Raw genomic sequence first — 18,194 nt, forward strand, 5'->3', positions numbered from 1 at the left:
CTGTATACTATTACTTTACGTGAGCAGAAAAAGTGAACATAGGGATTCAGAGCCACGCAAGACCATGATATCAACAAACTGGTGCATGTGAACGTGAAGGTAAAGTACCAAAATTTTAACAAGACTGCTTCTATTTTTTGCAAAAAGTAAAAGAAAAACATGAAGTAAAAGAGCAGAGACAAATTTTATGATGTTAGTATCAAAGTAAAATATTACAAAACTGTGGTTAGTTGGAAGTAATCTGCTGAAAATTACGTGCAAAGTGTGGGTGAAAGAGATAAATCCTAATCTCAAACTGATTAAGTATTCACATTAATCAAATTCATAAAAAAATTTACCTTGTTAATTTCCCCACCAATAATGCTCTTAAATGTTTTAACTAACTTCATTAGCTTTTTTCCTTAAAACATGCTGACCTCTCGTGGCAAGTACCTGCTGTTTAATATAGAAAATACGAGTGTTTTAAAATATTTTTATTGAATGGTCGGAATCGGAATAAATCACTATTTATTCAATAATTACGAACTAAGCTGCAATAGCTTTAAGTTAAGAAGTCAAAGAACTATATATAATCAATCCAAATCTTTCACTCACTCCATTCTGTTTTATTTTGTTCCATTCACTCCCTAAATTTCAGCCAATCTCAGAATATTTAACCATTGCCATGGAAAACAAGGTTGCTAATCTCCTCAGTAAAAGGTGCTAATTCAACACCTTCATTTGGATGTATATTTTCTTGTTGATGTATCACAGGCACTTCAAACTTAACACATCTAAGACCAAAATTATCTTTCCACCCAAAAATCTTTCTTCACTATCTGCATGACTACTGACACCACTTTCATCCTTTCAATCACCCAGATTTGCAACATGTGTTATTTCCCGCCCCCCTTCTCCTTTTCATTTTATTCTCATATCCTGGTCCAGAGGTGGGCAAACTACGACCTGTGGGACCGTCCTCCTCGGCCCCTGAGCTCCCGGCCTCTCCCCTGAAGCTACACCGCTACATGGGCAGCGCAGCTGGCTCCGTTCGTCCAGGCGGCGAGCTCCTGCTGCTCTGAGCAGCATGGTAAGGGGTGGGGGAGGGGGGAAGGAGGGTTGGATAAGGGGCAGGGGATCCTGGGGGCAGTCAGGGGACAGGGAGCAGGTGGGGTTGTATGGGGGTGGGGTCCCGGGAGGGCCTGTCTGGGGGCCGGGATGTGGATAGTGGTTGGGGCAGTCAGGGGACAGGAAGCGTTGGATAGGGGGTGGGGTCCCCGGGGGATGGTTGGGGCAAAGGACAGGCTGTTTAGGGAGGCACAGCTTTCCCTATCTGGCCCTCCATACAGTTTCGCAACCTCAATGTGAACCTCGGGCCAAAAAGTTTGCCCACCCCGTCCTGGTCCTTGACTCATCCTGCCTCTTCAACTATAGCTCCAAAACTTATGTTTATTTTTTTTTCCTCTCTAATACCAAAACAGTTTTAGTATGTATTCTGGTAACTTTATTCATTAAATACTGAAATCCTCTCTCTAATTCATCCAAAAGGCTATTGCCATGATCATATTCCCATTCTCCAGATGCTTGAATTTGAACTAGCTTCTCTTTTTCTTTTGCTTAAGTATAATCTACTTCTACTTTCAAAGCCTTCCTTAACTCCTTCCCCAATTACATCTGTCTTCATCTCTTCCTGCATTCATTCTGACTCTATTCAGTATATCCAAGATGCTCTTATGACAATTCTCTTGGCATTCTTTACCCTCTCGTGACTTTGCACCTTCTCTGATATCACCCTTTGTGGCTTGGAATAGCCTCATAAATAAAGCTGTGCCAAAAGCCCTCCATCTCCACCAAACATTTACAAACCTACTAGTTCTACTAAGCATTCTGACTATCAAGAGACAATCTGATATTGCAAACCAAAGTGCACCCAAACTTTAAAACTACAGCAGCATGAATGGGATTTAAACCTGCCCTAACCAGGCAGATGAGGATTCCTGTACAGGAGGGAATCCATAACTGGCATTTAGCAACATAGGTGACTCTATGCCAGCCACTCCTGACCACTCCAGCATAGATGGAGTTTGAACCTGTTTGGAGTTACAGGGGATGAGACTGATCTCCAGCCAACATTATGGCCCTTAGAAGAGAGTTATTAACTGGCACAGTTTGGAGCAGCTCTGAAGCTGCTCTAAATCAAGCTGGGGATGGCAGAAAGCCCTAAGAGTATGCAGCCATAAACAATTCCTTTGCAGCTCCTTATTCAGCTGTGCTCAACATTTCCTGGTCACAGCTGAGGATTCAGTGTGAGGTAATCAACTCAAATGAACAGACATAATGGAGTCAGTGTCAGTCTTCATTCTGTATCTTTTGGCATTGGTTAAAATCAGATACATGTTATAACTGTGGTATAATCCCCTTTTATCTGCAAATCAACTAACACCAGCCTAGAAACTCAAGCACAGAGAACATTGCACACACAATAATTGGCTATGTGTGCAGTTATTCGTCCCCCTCTTTAGATAGCATTGGAAGGTGGAGAGGACACAAGGGAGCTGAAAGCTGAAGAAAAGGAAATGGAAAAAACACAGTAAGTCAGTAGATTTACAGCTGAAAGTAATGGAGCAGGACAAAATAACTTGTTTAACAAGTACTGTATTTTGGCTTATGGCATAACTATTATGAAAATAATATTCTCACAGTCACTATTCAAGCATACATTTTAGATATACGACATATGTCAACATCATAATCTCACAGTAACTAACATACCACCAAACAAGCTAGATTCTGCTATGGTAGTTTCTTAGCAGCTAAAAGCTTATTTGCACTAGCAGCTGGTAAGCACACAGACACATCAAGGTCTTGATAAATAAGAACTTAATAAACTTGGACTGACCTCTTGCTGGACCATCTTTCACCATAAGTCCTGCCAAGGCAATTAAGAGCAGATGTAGTGCCCTTTCTTTGAGTCATGCAGTTCATCATCCTGCATCAAACTGATTCTGTTCTATTTCTAGTCTATTCAGTTTATCAGACTGCACCCTGCAATCTGGTATCTGAATGCCATTCAGGAATCCAGTATTAGGTATGACAAACATCTGTCACATGGATATAACATTTATATATACAGGTTTAGAACTTCTCGTCATTTGCCTAACTGACAAAACCACATTGCCTTTCAGACATCTAACATCAGTGCCTTCTGAAAGGCCAGGCCTCACTTGCGAGCTCCAACCCTGAAGATGTCCATCTGTATTTTCCTATGACTGTTTTCAGAACTCATATTTTCCTTCTATGTGGGTCACTTAACTGCTCATGCTATATTTCCTATAACTGCACACAAGTGCAAGCAGAGGATAGCAAAGCTTAATGCCTTCAAGATTTAATTTAGCTACCTCTAACAGAAAAAGTTTTGATAAAACTATAATACAATAAAACAGAGATGAGAAATATCAAATCTGTAGAGACCTGAATTAATGCTTTGTATGCAAAGTCTTCTTTGGTAGCTGATTTACACTCACAGGTCAACTATTAGTGCTCTCTCTCTTTTATTGGAAGAAAAAAGAAGACCATCAAAAATTATATTCTACCTCTGTGTCAAGAAATCCAGTTGTACTCAGTGGTCTTTTTTCTTCCAGCACTACTGTAGCAGAATTTATAGCCCAATCTTTTACTAAATCTTTCTGGTTCTCGTTGATAACAGGCCTATTATAATCCTGGCTGTCATCCACTCCAAACACCTGAAAACGAAACAAATCATTATACATATTAACCCAATGCTTTCCCGATTCAATGTTCAATTTTAATGTATGGATGGTGTCAATACTGGCATAGTAAGTCAGATCCTTCGTTTTAAAATGTTTTTACACTAATCTGACATCAACTAATTTGTTGTAAAGAATAGATTATACATTTCAGAAATAGGGCAGATATTTGTCAGTTTCCCCAAAATTCAGGGAAATGCTAGTTGAAATGACCAGATATGAAACAATGATTCTTCAGATCAAAATAATTAAACAGAGCACAAAGATAGTGGCCAAATCAGTAGCAAAACAAGAACATTTTTTAAAGTATTTGCCTGGTAATTTTTTATAAATTTATTTTCAAGAACAAGAAATACATGTACTTATATTTGCTGCCAGTCCCCTCAATGTGCTAATATTCTAATTAAATCAATACTTCAATTCTTCTGCTTTTTCAGAAGAGTTACCATGTTATATAGCGAGTATTCTTCAGTCTCATCATGTGACCCACATCTTGTAAGAAACTTTTTCTTGGACAACCTTCTCTCCCACTGATGTTTGCATAACCACCTTCCCCTAACTCTGGTGAGAGAATAACATCTTTGCAGCCACTAAAGTAATTGCTTACTTAGAAAAATATTAAATATGTTTTAACTTCTATTAATGCAATTTAGAAGGAGGAGAGTCAGCATAAAGGTACCAGTCATTTTTCCATGGACTATTGGTGGGCCATGGACAACAGTTTGGGAACCACTATTATAGATAACTTGCAGTTATTTTCAAAAAAGAACTCAGTGAGGGTTGGGAAATAAATACATTAAAGCCCAGAAATATATTATTTGGAAAATTCTGTCTAGAGATATTTAAATTAACTTTACTACTACTATGGGCTCCAACACCAAAACAGGATTTTTGTTTTTTCCCCCCACTATAATTCTATGATATAGTAATTGGCTCTTGTGATATCAGAGGATTATTTTGTCATAAGGAATAGGGAGCTATTTAAACAATTTCTCTGTTCTTATAAAAATGTCACTAGTAACAAAACACCACAAAAATAAGTAGATTTTTTTTCTAAATGCAATATTTTTCATAGTTTTGCAGAAGGTTGCTATGGATCTTTTATAAATGGAGAATGCTTTGACCAGTACTAATAGATAAATCAAGATGTATTTCTTACCAAAATTCTGAACAAGTTTCTTATTTTTAAAAGTCTATAAATAAGCCAATTCACCACTAGATGGCCACAATCCATAACACGTTTTCCATACCTAAAAAAACCGACAGAAGCCCAAAATACTGTAAAAGGGCACTTTTTCACCCCCTCAAAAAAGGAGTTTTGCAGAGTTCAGCCATTTAAGCCAATTATGTAAATTTAGCCTGTAGGAGTCCTCATATATTAATATTTGTGTTTTGCCAACACTTTAGAATGAGAAACCAGTTTCAAATTTGTTTTATATGTTTGCAGTGTTCTAGTGCAAAGAGTCAACTTTCTACCTGATTCTATCATTTATACTTAGAACACGCCTAAAATTCAAAATTACATGCTTTAATAATTTTACACTTTAATTATGTCTCGATAATCTCATACATGAATAATTCTGAAACCACTTTGTATATCTTCTGTACCCAAGACAGGCATGATACATATGATGCCCATTTCCCCTTCTCTCTCCTCATTCTCCCTTCTTTTCCTGCTGCTTTTGACTCGTGCGGGTAGATGGCAAGATTTACAGATGCAAATAAAGTTAACCATCATGCTACCTCTTCTCTTCTTTTAGTTTTCTTGCTTTCTACAGCTACTTCATCTTCCTCATTTTATTTTCAAACAATCCTTTTGATTATAAAGAGAACTGTAAAGTAGTTAAACTGAAAACAAATATTTTATTGCATGAATGCCTGTAGGATAATGTGATTTGAATTATGCTTCACTCATACATGCCAAATCAGATTAATAGTAATAGTAATTTGCTGCACATAAACTACTGACTATTATCAGACAATATCTGTTTACTATGCCAATGAATCTTTTGACCACTCTGCAAACATTGGTGTTTAAAATAGCTTTCCCTCTCAACACTATGTCTTGTGGACCTGAAGCCCCAATGAAATCATTCTGCTTCTTCTGTTATGGAAACCACTGATCTGACAGGTTGAACGTTAAAATTCTGCTTTGTTCTGTGAGGGTGTACTTGGGCTGGGGACAGGATGCAAGGCATATCTTCTTCTCCTTCCACACAATGGTTCTGTGAGGAGCCATAGGTAAATGCTGCTAGCAGTGCTCCCTCAGTATGAGGAGTGGGGTACTCTATAGCGCTAGGGAAGTGTCCAGTTGGACTTGGGGGGTTAGTACTCAGACAGGAAAAGGGGGAGCACACACTACATCTTTTTTCAGCTGCTCAGCACATTTCCTGTATTCCAGAGGCTTGTTTTCCTTTTTTGTTTTTCTGCCCTATATGGGCAAAATACCACATAATCCTACATCCTGAGTTAATAGTTCTGCTCCCATCCTACTGCAGAGCTCTCCACTGGAGCAAGGATATGATCTAGCTCAATGACTGGCATTACAGGATGAAGAAAGAGGCAAGGAAAGTTCCTAAATTGTCAGTCTTGGATATCAGCATCTCAGTCTATTCAAAACTGAATTTCATAAAAACACTCAAAGGCATTTTTCAATGAGGGTCATTTTCATGCCAAATTTCAACTTTATACAACCAACCATTTTGGCTATAAAACTGGTTTTAAAAAAATGTTACCTGAATTCTTCTCTAATGGAAAAAACGTTTTCCCCCCACCTTCCCCACACTTATGTGATTAAACACTTTTTGCTCAAACTTAGAAAACAATACTCTTTGAGCAGAGACTTAGCCTGCATTTTGAAAGTTTCAAAAAATTACGAATCAACTTCAAATAATTTACAAAGTTTTGAAAAGGGCAACTGTTCAAATAAATTGAATTTCTGGAAGTCTGCTAGACTGTCAACTACTGGAAGGTTGTACACGTCGTTTGGTGAACTTTACAAACAATGATAATCACCACAACCCTCTCTCCCCCATCTTCTGTCTTCCTATGAGACAGGTAGGTGTTATCAATCACATCACACTAAGACAGAAAGATTAAATGACTTGACTAATGCTACAGAGGAATCAGGTGTCAGAATCAGAATTAGAATGCAAGTCCATGCTTCATCCACTAGAATACACTATCATCACATCACTGCACTATCCCTCCAAAGTCCATTGGTTGTTGAGCAAAAGAACCAGCTCATTTGCCGGTAGTAAGCTATAAGAGAACTTATGATTGCCCTAGAACTCTCAGGGACAGTCTACAATGAATTCTCCTTCCATCTTTTCAGTTATGAAGTGACCTGAGAGCCTCCCAAATAATCCTACAAACAAAAAGGCACTCTCAAAGGAAAACTTTGGATGGCTATCATGGAAAGGTATAAAATCATAGTGAGTAAGCATTCAATCTGATTGATCAGTTTACTTTGGTTTATGTTTCCAAGCCACCATCACAAGGGCTAGAAACTTACTTTTTAAAAAAAGCTTCAACAGTTTCTTTTTTTACTTTCCTAGCTCTTGTTGGGCCTCAGACGGGTCCAAAGTTCAGCTTTGTGGTCACTACTACTTCTGCTTTATGGGAAACCATGAGTGTGTCATTCTAATAGGGAAATTAAAGTTCTGACTCAGTCAGATACCCTGTCCAGGGTCAAGACAGGTGGAGGAAAGTGAAGTTCTTTGTTTTATGGAAGGCCAGTACTTTTTTTCTGAAGTTTCATTCAGAGCTTGAGATCCTGTAATCAGAAGTATTTATAAATTCTGATTTGTAAATCCACAATTCATCAGATGAAGATTTCCCTCCTTAGGAGGGAGCAATTGAGTGAGTGTACTATGAAAGTATAGCATCAGGCATAGAGTCTCATGCTCCTTCTCCCATCAACATAATTGCATTAAGACCTATTAATCAAATGGTCTAAGACAAGAGAGAAGACAGGTCACAAACACAGGCAGTCCTGAATCTTGCTGTTTATTCTTTTGGAGCTGTCTATAGTTGCAAGAAAGACCTCCAGTTCTCCTCAGGAGCAAACCACACAGTACAGGACTCTTCCATGAGACAGCAATGTACTGTATAGCTGTACTATATCGTATAGATATCTGCCACTTTTCTCTGTGGTTATAGCTGGTATCAGACCACCTACAAGAAAAACTATTACAGGAATTCATGGAAACAGGAGCCTCAGCATTGATGTAGCCCCAGGGAGGGCAGAGGATGTCTGGGGGAAAAAAATTGCTTAATACCTTTGAGAATTCCTCAATAAATCTAGATGAAAAATAATCATTCTAAAATCAAATCCAAACTTTAGTTCATTTTTAATTCCCAGAAAGAAAAGGTTTACTCTATTTATTCTTAATTTGTGCTTATTCTTAAATGTATTCTATGTTCTTGTGCTCATCTATAAAGAAAATAGAGAAGTTTCTAAATATTTTAAGTCCCTCCCTCCAAAGTCACTTATTTTACTAATATTTTCATACGTTTACAAGAACTTGAGAAGCATCATATAATTTAAAGAGCAGTAGGACATAAGGCCAGATTGCTAAAGATATTAGTGCCTAAAGATGTACATTGCCACATAGTAGGATTTTCAAAAGCACAATTTCAATAAGAGTTAGACATCTAGGCACTTTTAAAAATCCCACTCGACACCTATGGTCACAGTTCATGGCAACTGTACCTGTATTTCCCCTTAGTGCCCAGCAAGGGCACACAATCTCAGGTTTCCAGGTCCACAGCTACTGTCTCTTGTGGGTACAGACTGCCAATTTTGGTTGGACATATTCCTGGAGGTTTCATCACATGACATAATCTTTAAAGATTAATGTTTAATTCTTGGAGACTCCAGGACAATCCTGGAGGGTTGGCAACCTTAGTGGAGACCCGCATCTGTCCTTTCTGACCAAGGTATTCCCTGCCTTCACTGTGTATTTCTCAGCATAGACAGGTTCCCCAAGGACCCCTGCTTGTTTTCTCTTCAGAGAGTGACAGAGTGACAGTCAAGATATAAGTACCACACAAGTCTTTCGAAGCAAGCCTACTTTTATTCTTAAGGTAAAAAAGTACGACAGAGAAAACATATTTTAAAAACAATAAAAGAACCTATACACAATGCTAATAAACTTACCAGGAACCCGAACCCTAACATGGATTCTTGCAGAATAAATCCTTCAACCTCTCCCTTTTTGAGTTCTTGTGGTTATTAGTTCATCAGAGCTTCAGCTCAAAACAAGCACATGCATTACAAGTTAGTCCACCCTTTTATACAGATCACAGATCTTTGATCAGAAGTACCCAGAAGCCGGTAATTGGTATACAATGAGTTTCTCTCCCCAGGCTGTATCTTCAAAAGGTTGGCTTCAGAGGGGGAGAATTTACATTCCCCTTACCTCAAGATAATTCCTAGGAAATCTACTTCACACACATTGTTCCAAAAAGACCTTTGAACCTCCCTCATATACCTTTTAGAGAGTACATTAATCTGGTCTTCTTGCTAAAGAAGTTCCATAAGGTCTCACAATTGTATATAAACATTTGCATTTCTAATACAATGTACCCCAAAGGTATTAACCCAAATTCAATCAGGTTTAACTTTATTGAACTAAGTTCATTCAGGATATTATAGGATATTGTCAGGTCTCTCACACCTATCTGCATCTTTAAGGCATCTAAATATCCTTAAAAATCAGACCCATAGTTCACGGTATACCTTCTTCATAAGATATTCTATTTGGACATGCAATTTATACCAGATAATGTTCATTACTGTCACAAACATCATCTTCATAAGTTATCGGCTTTACAGTAATAACCAAAATTATTAATGAGAATTGGGGTCCTCTTATGCCGCATGATGTATAAATAGGTTAAAATTCTCAAAAGGCACTAAACAACTTTGGAGCCTTTGGGTATGTCTACACAGCAAAAGAAAAAAAACCCCGTGGCTGGCCCATGCCAGTCGACTCAGACTCACGGGGCTCGGACTGCAGGGCTGTTTCACTCAGGCTGCCCGAGCCCTGGGACCCTCCTGGCCTATAGGGTTCTAGAGTCTGGGCTCCAGCCTGAGGCAAGAAGTCCATACAGCAATTAAACAGCCCCACAGCCTGAGCTCTGAAAGCCCAAGTCAGGTGGCACAGGCCAGCCACAGGTTTTTCTTTGCTGTGCGGACATATCCTAACTCTCAATTTCGAAAGGCACTTAAGAGACAAAAGTAACAAATAGGAGGAAGGAAGGGAATGGAGGAATAATAAAGGCAATTATTATAAAATCATTCAGTAATACAGATTAACTATAATACAAATCAGTGATTCTGAAAATGAGGCTCTATATAACCTATACATTCAAGAGTAATCACAGTTATCTCCACCTGTCCCAGCTAAGCTGTCAGTTACCATGTCAGCAAAACTAGATCTTGAAGAGTGATCTGAATGAGGAGAGAGTTGTGGCTTTACAGATTAGTTCAGGCAGGAAGTTCCATATGTAAGGAGAAGCATGGAAGAATGCACAGGTGGGAGAAATGGACAAATGAGCATTCAAGGCTGATATCACTGATGAAACAGAAGTATAGAGAGACAGTTCAATAAGGAGTGGGCGGCACATTGAAAAGCGTACTGAAGGCAAAGGTAGTAGAAAATAAGCAGCCAGCAGAAGAATTTCAAAAAAAGTGGATGACATGGAAAGTTATAGGAAAGAAAGATTATTTTAGCAGCTGTGTTTTGCATGGACTTGGGGAAGGGCAAGTGGAGTGTCAGGGAACCCAGAGAGGTGAAAGTTACAGCAATCAAACTGTGAAAGAAGATTGTCCTGGACACAAGCTTTAGCTACAGGGACAGAGAGAAAAGGCTGAATTTTAGAAATATGTTGGCAGGATTTGGAGATAGCCTAGATGTGCAGGGCAAAGAAGAAGAAAGTGAAGAAGAATCTAACTTTACAGACCTGAGTGAGAGGAAGGATGGTGGGATGTCCAACAAAACCAATGTAGCTCAGTGGTTTGAACATTGGCCTGCTAAACCCACGGTTGTGAGTTCAATCCTTGAGGGGGCCATTTAGGGATCTGTGGCAAAAATTGGGGACTGGTCCTGCTTTGAGCAGGGGGTTGGACTAGATGATCTCCTGAGGTCCCTTCCAACCCTGATATTCTATGATTCTATGAATGGAAATGGTTTCAGAGGAAAGTCCTGGAGCTCACTTTTGTCAGGGTTAAGTTCAAACTGAACTCTTGTTCTTTTTCCACTAGTGATGGTAGCCCATGTGTTCACAACTTAATTTAAAACAGATCAGACTTAGAGGTCAAAACCACTGATCACACAGAAGAAACAATGATAAAAGAACACGACTATTCTTTCCTTTGAAAAGAGTGATATACTATATTGGAGTAGAATTCACATGCCCACTTCCCTATCTATACATGTGGCCCATATTTAAGCTGCTTTTCAAACTCAGATTCAGTGGATTTTATCTTTGATAGTTAGCCTTGATAAGCATTTTAAAATATCTTTTTAGCAATGTAACCCAAGAGAACAGGTCAATTGTATAGTGCAGAATGGGCTCATGAAGTGATCTGAAACTTTCACACAAATTCTATAAATCATTCCTATTACAAAGTAAACAAGTGAAATCAGAAAACACAACATAAAAGACACTTGCCCAAAATAAAAATTATTGAGAATTTGCTAGAGCAAAAGGGCATATAAAGTAAGAAACTAAAAAAATCTATGTGCCAAATCTAATATTCTCCCACATTCTTTCAGAAGCCAGTTCCATATCCACGTGCGTACATGTATTTTGTACTTGCTTGTCATAATGGAGTCTTCATTCTCCATAGGGCTTCAAAACTCATAACAAAATAGTTGCCCCAAGAAGTCCAAAGTCTAGCCAGAGCTCTAAAAAGCAAATTCAACACTCACTTTCAGCATTTCTTCCTCAACCAGGGTAAACACAAGTATTACTTCTTGAAAAATGGCAAAACAAATCAGGATTGATTTCCTCATTTCCTCAGCTGATTCATTGGGTTTTATTATTCCCAATGACCTTTCAATATATTAATTATTTATGAGTCCAGTTCTGTGACCAGGAGTATCTGTTGGGCTGAAGTATTATTCTTTCCGGCATGAATCATTAGAGCTGTGAAAAAAGTAATTAAGCCAGATGGGTGTGCAAAATCCGTCAGATTTGGAAGCCATTTTCTAAAGAGAAATGTCTGTCTTAATACCTTCACTTTTCTCTGGAATATCAATTTAAATGTGTAGCGATTGTTCACTTTTGATTTATTCTCCAGTTCTTTGATTTTATGTTCAGGGAAACTGATTATCTACAATGCTGCAGAAAGTTTCCAAAACATGCACTCAGATCTCTCTTTATGACAGCATTATAAAATTCCATTCTTAAATAAGTAAAATATAATTACTGTTTTAGTCAGTCATTATTATAAAGTGCTGGGTAAACAGATTTTGCAATATGATTGCTACACAATTTCTGACACTTCTGCAAGAATGATTTTATTATATGGATAATGTTATATGATTATATCTGCCATTAAAATACATACAGGAAGGTTGAAATGCTTTTTGTTAAAAATAATGGACACAACCCCTCCCTGATTTACAGTTTTAATTCAAATTCTTACAATTACTGCTTAAATACAGATATTGTAAGGTTTAATGTAGTTTAACATTCACATTTACAAACTAGATTACTACAAATACAATCATGAGAGTATAATAAAATGCATATTCATATGTTCTTAAACAAAATGGCCCTGCTGCTCCAACATTCATATAATAACTGGTTATTAATCTTAAAATTAAAGTGTAAAGTATTCCTGAATAAACTCTCTTCACATATAGGAATAATATTATAGTTAATACTGATCTTGCTCCCTTACAGCAGCCCAAGCCAGAATATTGATACAGCTATTACTTAAGAACTTGCAAAAGAGAATATAAAACCAGTTAGCACAAGCTTTCTATGACAATGGAAAGCTTTTAAAAGCGTACAGCCAAAAATGGAGTTTTATTTAAAATGCACCTCTACTCAGAAAAGTGATTGTAAAAGATGGCATTGTGAAGTTCTATATTTGTCTTCCACTGACTGCCACACCAAAACTACTCAGTTCACAATTAGAAAGGATGTGAAATTCAAGTTGGTTCTTTTGGCTGGCACATAAACAAACAAAGACTCTTTCAGTAGAAAGCCCTACGACCAACAAGGGAGAATCCACAGCAGCCCTTGAAGAACAAACTTATGTTAGTAACAAACAGTATGAATGACTGCACACTAGGAGCTGGTCTAACTGAGTGAGGAGGTGCTATTTTAGTCACTTTTCAAAGTAGGACTACATTGATACAACTGCTTAGAAATGCTTCATTTTTTTTTAAAAAGTATGATTGTAAAAAGAAATAGAAAGTAAAGGAGAAAAGCTTTATGGTTGTGCTTATAAAAGTACAACTTCATGAAATTAGCTTAAATAGGGTATTCTAAAACAATTTTTAAAAAGACAAGGTGACCTTGAGTCAAAGTATTCTTTCAAACAATTTTGGGCAGAAAGTCTAGATTTCCACAGTATGCATTATTTAAAAACAGGTGACTCAAAGGTTTTTTTTTTTTTTTAAGTACTATGATGCTATGCACATTAATAGAATTTCTGTATAACTAACTCTTGTTTATCCAGTTAACTTGGGACATTAAAATAAAACATTATCTATTGTTTCAAAAATCAATTTTTATTTTAAAAGTGAAAACTGATCCATGATGCCAATATTTACCTTGTCAATATGCCATGAGAAGAGAATATAGTTAAATGATAATAAATTTCTCCATCTAGAAACTTTTCTAAGAATTTGATTTCTATGGTTAGGCATTTGCGTGGCTATATCTAGAGAATAAAATGTTTTTGTTAGTGAAAATGGAAATGTTTCAAGTAAATACTTATCAGCAACCTTATCTTTCAACTTAAAATAGCATTACAGTTAAAGGAAAATTGTGAAATCAAAGTAATTGTAAAAGATTCTCAGCCGAGCCTGATGTTTCCATAGGTAGCTGAGCAACCTTTATAGGACTTCATTTGCTGTGGCAAGATAGGATTATGAGCAATGCACAGCACATGTATGCTCTAGGATGTGAAGGAACAGAACAGGAAAATGCAGACTGAAATTCTCCTAAGCATAGTAGCAAGCTTAATGCAGCATTTTACGGCTTCAAGAGATTCAGGAATGTACTGCAATGCAGTTAGTTACTGTTGAGACAAACTGGACCTGGTTTAAATAAAGAATCAAAGAACTGGAAGGGATGTCGAGAAGTCATCTAGTTCAGTCCCCTGCACTCATGCCAGGGCTAAGCCCTGGTAGGGATGATTTAGTTGTTATTGGTCCTGCTTTGAGCAGGGGGTTAGACTAGATGACCTCCTGAGGTCTCTTCCAACCCTAATCTTCTATGATTCTAAGTATTATCTAGACCATCCTGACAGGTGTTTGTCTAACCTGCTATTAAAAATCTCTGATGATGGAGATTCCACAACCTCTCTAGGCAATTTATTCCAGTGCTTAACCACCATGACAGTTAGAAAGCTTTTCCTAATGTCCATCCTAAACCACCCTTGCTGCAATTTAAGCCCATTGCGTCTTGTCCTATCCTCAGAGAATAAAGAGAACAATTTTTCTTTCTCCTCCTTGTAACAACCTTTTATGGATTTGAAAGCTGTTATGTCCCCTCTCAGTCTTCTCTTCTCCAGAGTAAACAAACCCAATTTTTTAATCTTTCTTTGTAGGTTATGTTTTCTAGATTTTTAATCATTTTTGTTGCTTTTCTCTGGACTTTCTTTAATTTGATGCCCAGAACTGGACACAATACTGTAGTTGAGGCCTAATGAGCATGGAGTAGAGCAGAAGAATTACTTCTTGTGTCTTGCTCACAACATTCCCGCTAATACATTCCAAAATGATATTTGCCTTTTTTTTTTTTTGGTAACAGTGTTATACTGTTGACTCATATTTAGCTTGTGATCCACTATGACCCCCAGATCCCTTTCTACCATATTCCTTCCTAGGCAGTCTTTTCCCATTTTGTCTCTGTGCAACTGATTGTTCCTTCTCAGGAGGAGTACTTTGCATTTATCCTTATTGAATTTCATCCTACTTACTTCAGACCGTTTCTCCAGATCATTTTGAATTTGAATTCTATCCTCCAAAACACTTGAAACCCCTCCCAGCTTGGTATCATCCTCAAATTTTATAAGTGTACTCTCTATGCCATTATCTAAATCATTGATGAAAATACTGAACAGAACCAGACCCAGAACTGATCCCTGCGGGACCCCACTTGATATGCCCTTCCAGCTTGACTGTGAAAAGACAGTTACCTTTTCCGTAACTGGTGTTCTTTTAGATGTGTTCCTCATGTCTATTCCACAATAGGTGTACATGCTCGCCACATGCACTAGTGCTGGACGTTTTTCCCCTAATAGTACCCGTGGGGGGGGGAGCGCCCCCCACAATCACTGGAGTGGCACCTGCCTGGCATGGTACAAGGGGAGCTGCGCACTCCCCCCACCCTCAGTTCCTTCTTGCCAGACAACTCCAACAGAGGGGAAGGAGGGCGGGGTGTGGAATAGATACGAGCAACACATCTCGAAGAACACCAGTTACGGAAAAGGTAACTTTCTTTTCTTCTTGAGTGATTGCTCATGTGTATTCCACAATAGGTGATTCCAAGCTATATCTGTTGGAGTGTGTAGGAGTTCTCAAGTTCCCAGGACGGAGGACAGCCCTGCCAAACCTGGCATCATCCCTGGTTTGGGGGGACGATCGCATAGAGCGAGGTGAACTGAAGACCATGTGGTGGCCCTATATGTCCTGGATGGGGATGTGGGTCACGAAGGCAGCCAACAGGGCCTGCACCCGAGTCCACTGTGCTCTCACAATGGGTGGCGGAGGGACACCCGCCAGCTCATAACAGGAATGGATGTACAAAGTGATCCGATTGGAAAGCCACTGAGTGGAAATTGGCTGGCCCCTTGCATGCTCAGCTGAGGTGACGAACAGTTGCGAGGACTTTCTGAACAGCTTGGTCCACTTGAGGTAGAAAGCCAGAGCCCGCCATACATCTAATGTTTGGAGACGGCACTCCTCATGGGACGCGTGAGGCTTGGGGCAGAGGACCGGTAGAAAAATGTCCTGACCCTTGTGGTAGGCGGAGACCACCTTAGGGAGGAATGTGGGGTGTGGGCGGAGCTTGACCTCGTCCTTATGAAAGACCATGTAGGGTGGTTTGGAGGTCAGGGCCCTGAGCTCTGAGACTCACCTGGCCGACATGATTGCAACCAGGAAGTCCACCTTCCACGAGAGATGAGACCAGGAGCTCGTGGCCAGTGATTCAAACGGAGGCCCCGTGAGACAAGCCAACACCAGGTTTAAGTCCCACTGCGGGACCGGGGGTGTAGAATATGGAAAAAGACAGTCCAAACCCTTAAGAAACCGGCCAATCATAGCCTGGGAAAATATCGTCTGCCCTTGCACTGGCGGATGGAAGGACGATATGGCTGCCAGGTGCACCTTGACTGACGAGGGTGCCAGGCCCTGGGCCCTAAGGTGGAGGAGGTAATCAAGGATAAGCTGGATCGGGGTGGCCATGGGGGAGACACCCTGGTCCGCTGCCCACCTAGAAAACCAGGACCACTTCGTCAAATAAGCGCGGCGAGTGGAGGGCCATTTACTTTCAAGGAGGACATGCTGAACCTGTTCTGAGCATGTCCTTTCCTCTCCACCTAACCACTGAACAGCCATGCAGTGAGAAGAAGAGCTGGTAGGTTGGGATGGAGGAGGCGGCCCTGGTGCTGAGAGAGCAGGTCTGGGTGGAGTGACAATGGCCAAGGCGGAGCTACTGCCAGGCCCAGGAGGGTCCCATACCACTGCTGCCTGGGCCATGATGGGGAAATCAAGAAGACCTGGGCCTTGTCCTTCTTTATCGTCTCCAGGACCCTGCTGATTAGAGCGAATGGAGGAAAGGCGTAGAGAAGCTGGCCTGACCAGGACAGAATAAAGGCATTGAAGATAGTGACCCTCCCCAGGTCACCCCTGAAGTAGAACCAGGGGCATCACTGGTTCTGCCGAGTCGCGAATAGATCCACCTGGGGAGTTCCCTCCCTTCAGAAGAGCCGATGGGCCACTTCTGAGTGGAGGGACCACTCCTGTTGTGAAGAAAAGTCCCTGCTCAAGCAATCTGTCCTCTCGTTCCGGGTGCCCGGTAGGTGGAAGGCCTTCAGGTGGATGTCGTGCGCTATACAGAAGTCCCACAGACTGAGGGCTTTGAGGCAGAGAGCAGAGGATATAGAACATCAAGGCAGTGTTGTCCGTGAGGACCTCCAGGTGTGAGCGGAAGGCCATACATGCCAGTTGCACTGCTCTGAACTCCTTGACGTTTATATATAGGGTCAGGTCTTGAGCCGACCACAGGCCTTGGTTCTGAAAATTCCCCACATGGGTCCCCCAACCCAGGTCCGACACATCGGACACCAACTCCAATGATGGGGCCCTGTCTCTGAACGGGAGCCCTTGGAGCATGTTGTTTGGGGCAGACCACCACTGTAGCGAGGTAATCACAGACTGCGGCACAGTGAGGACCTTATCCATGCTGTCCGTGGCCTGGGAGAACTTCGAGGCCAACCAGAGCTGGAAGGGCCTCATTGTGAGTCTGGTGTGACGGACCACGAACATGCACGCCAACATTGTGACCGAGTCGATGAGACCTTTCAAGGTCTCGAATCTGTCTGGCAGGAAAGAGGCCCTGGCTATTGCTGCGTTCAGGAGTGCCCCGATAAACTCTATGCATTGGACTGTGTGGACTTGGTGTTGTTTACCAATAGGCCCAAGGCAGTGCACGTGGACAGGAGGAGTGCCACGCGAGCCCTCACCTGCAACTGGGAGGTGCCCTTGACAAGCCAATCATCCAGATAGGGAAATATCTGGACCCCCTGCCATCTGAGCTAGGCCACTACCACCGATTTGCATTTTGTAAACACCCTGGGGGCAGAGTACAGACCAAACGGCAGGTAGCAAATGGTAGTGATTCTGTCCCAACGCAAAACGGAGGAAACGCCTGTGCTCCTTGAATATGTGGATGCGGAAGTATGCGTCCTGTAGATCGAGGGCAGCGTACCAGTCCCCGGGATCCAGGGAGGGGATGATGGAGCCCAGGGAAACCATGCAGAACTTGAGTTTCACCATGTACTGGTTCAGATCTCACAGGTCCAGGATAGGCCTGACTCCCCCTTTGGCCTTCAGGATAAGGAAATAACCGGAGTAATACCCCTTGCCCATGAACTGCTCGGGCACCGCCTCTATTGCTCCTACTCCTAGGAGCTGCCCCACCTCCTCCTTGAGCAGAGCTTCATGCGATGGGTCCCCCAAGAGGGACGGGGGC

The 18,194-nt window shown here is 40.7% G+C and overlaps 1 protein-coding gene across 13 annotated transcripts in view; it reads right to left on the reverse strand.

Annotated features, from left to right (window-relative positions):
* The window catches only part of CEP170 (centrosomal protein 170), a 180,453-nt gene that overhangs the window by 63,671 nt on the left and 98,588 nt on the right, over nt 1–18,194 (reverse strand). For 10 of the 13 annotated variants that reach the window (XM_038396364.2, XM_043511456.1, XM_043511453.1 and 7 more), the window contains one exon: nt 3,573–3,722. The exons of the other annotated variants lie outside the window; for them this stretch is intronic. In XM_038396364.2, coding sequence (XP_038252292.1) covers nt 3,573–3,722 — 150 coding nt within the window. The remainder of the gene's footprint in view (nt 1–3,572; nt 3,723–18,194) is intronic. 13 annotated transcript variants of the gene reach the window in all.

This window comes from Dermochelys coriacea, chromosome 3 (assembly GCF_009764565.3).
Source record: "Dermochelys coriacea isolate rDerCor1 chromosome 3, rDerCor1.pri.v4, whole genome shotgun sequence".
Taxonomy (NCBI): domain Eukaryota; kingdom Metazoa; phylum Chordata; order Testudines; family Dermochelyidae; genus Dermochelys; species Dermochelys coriacea.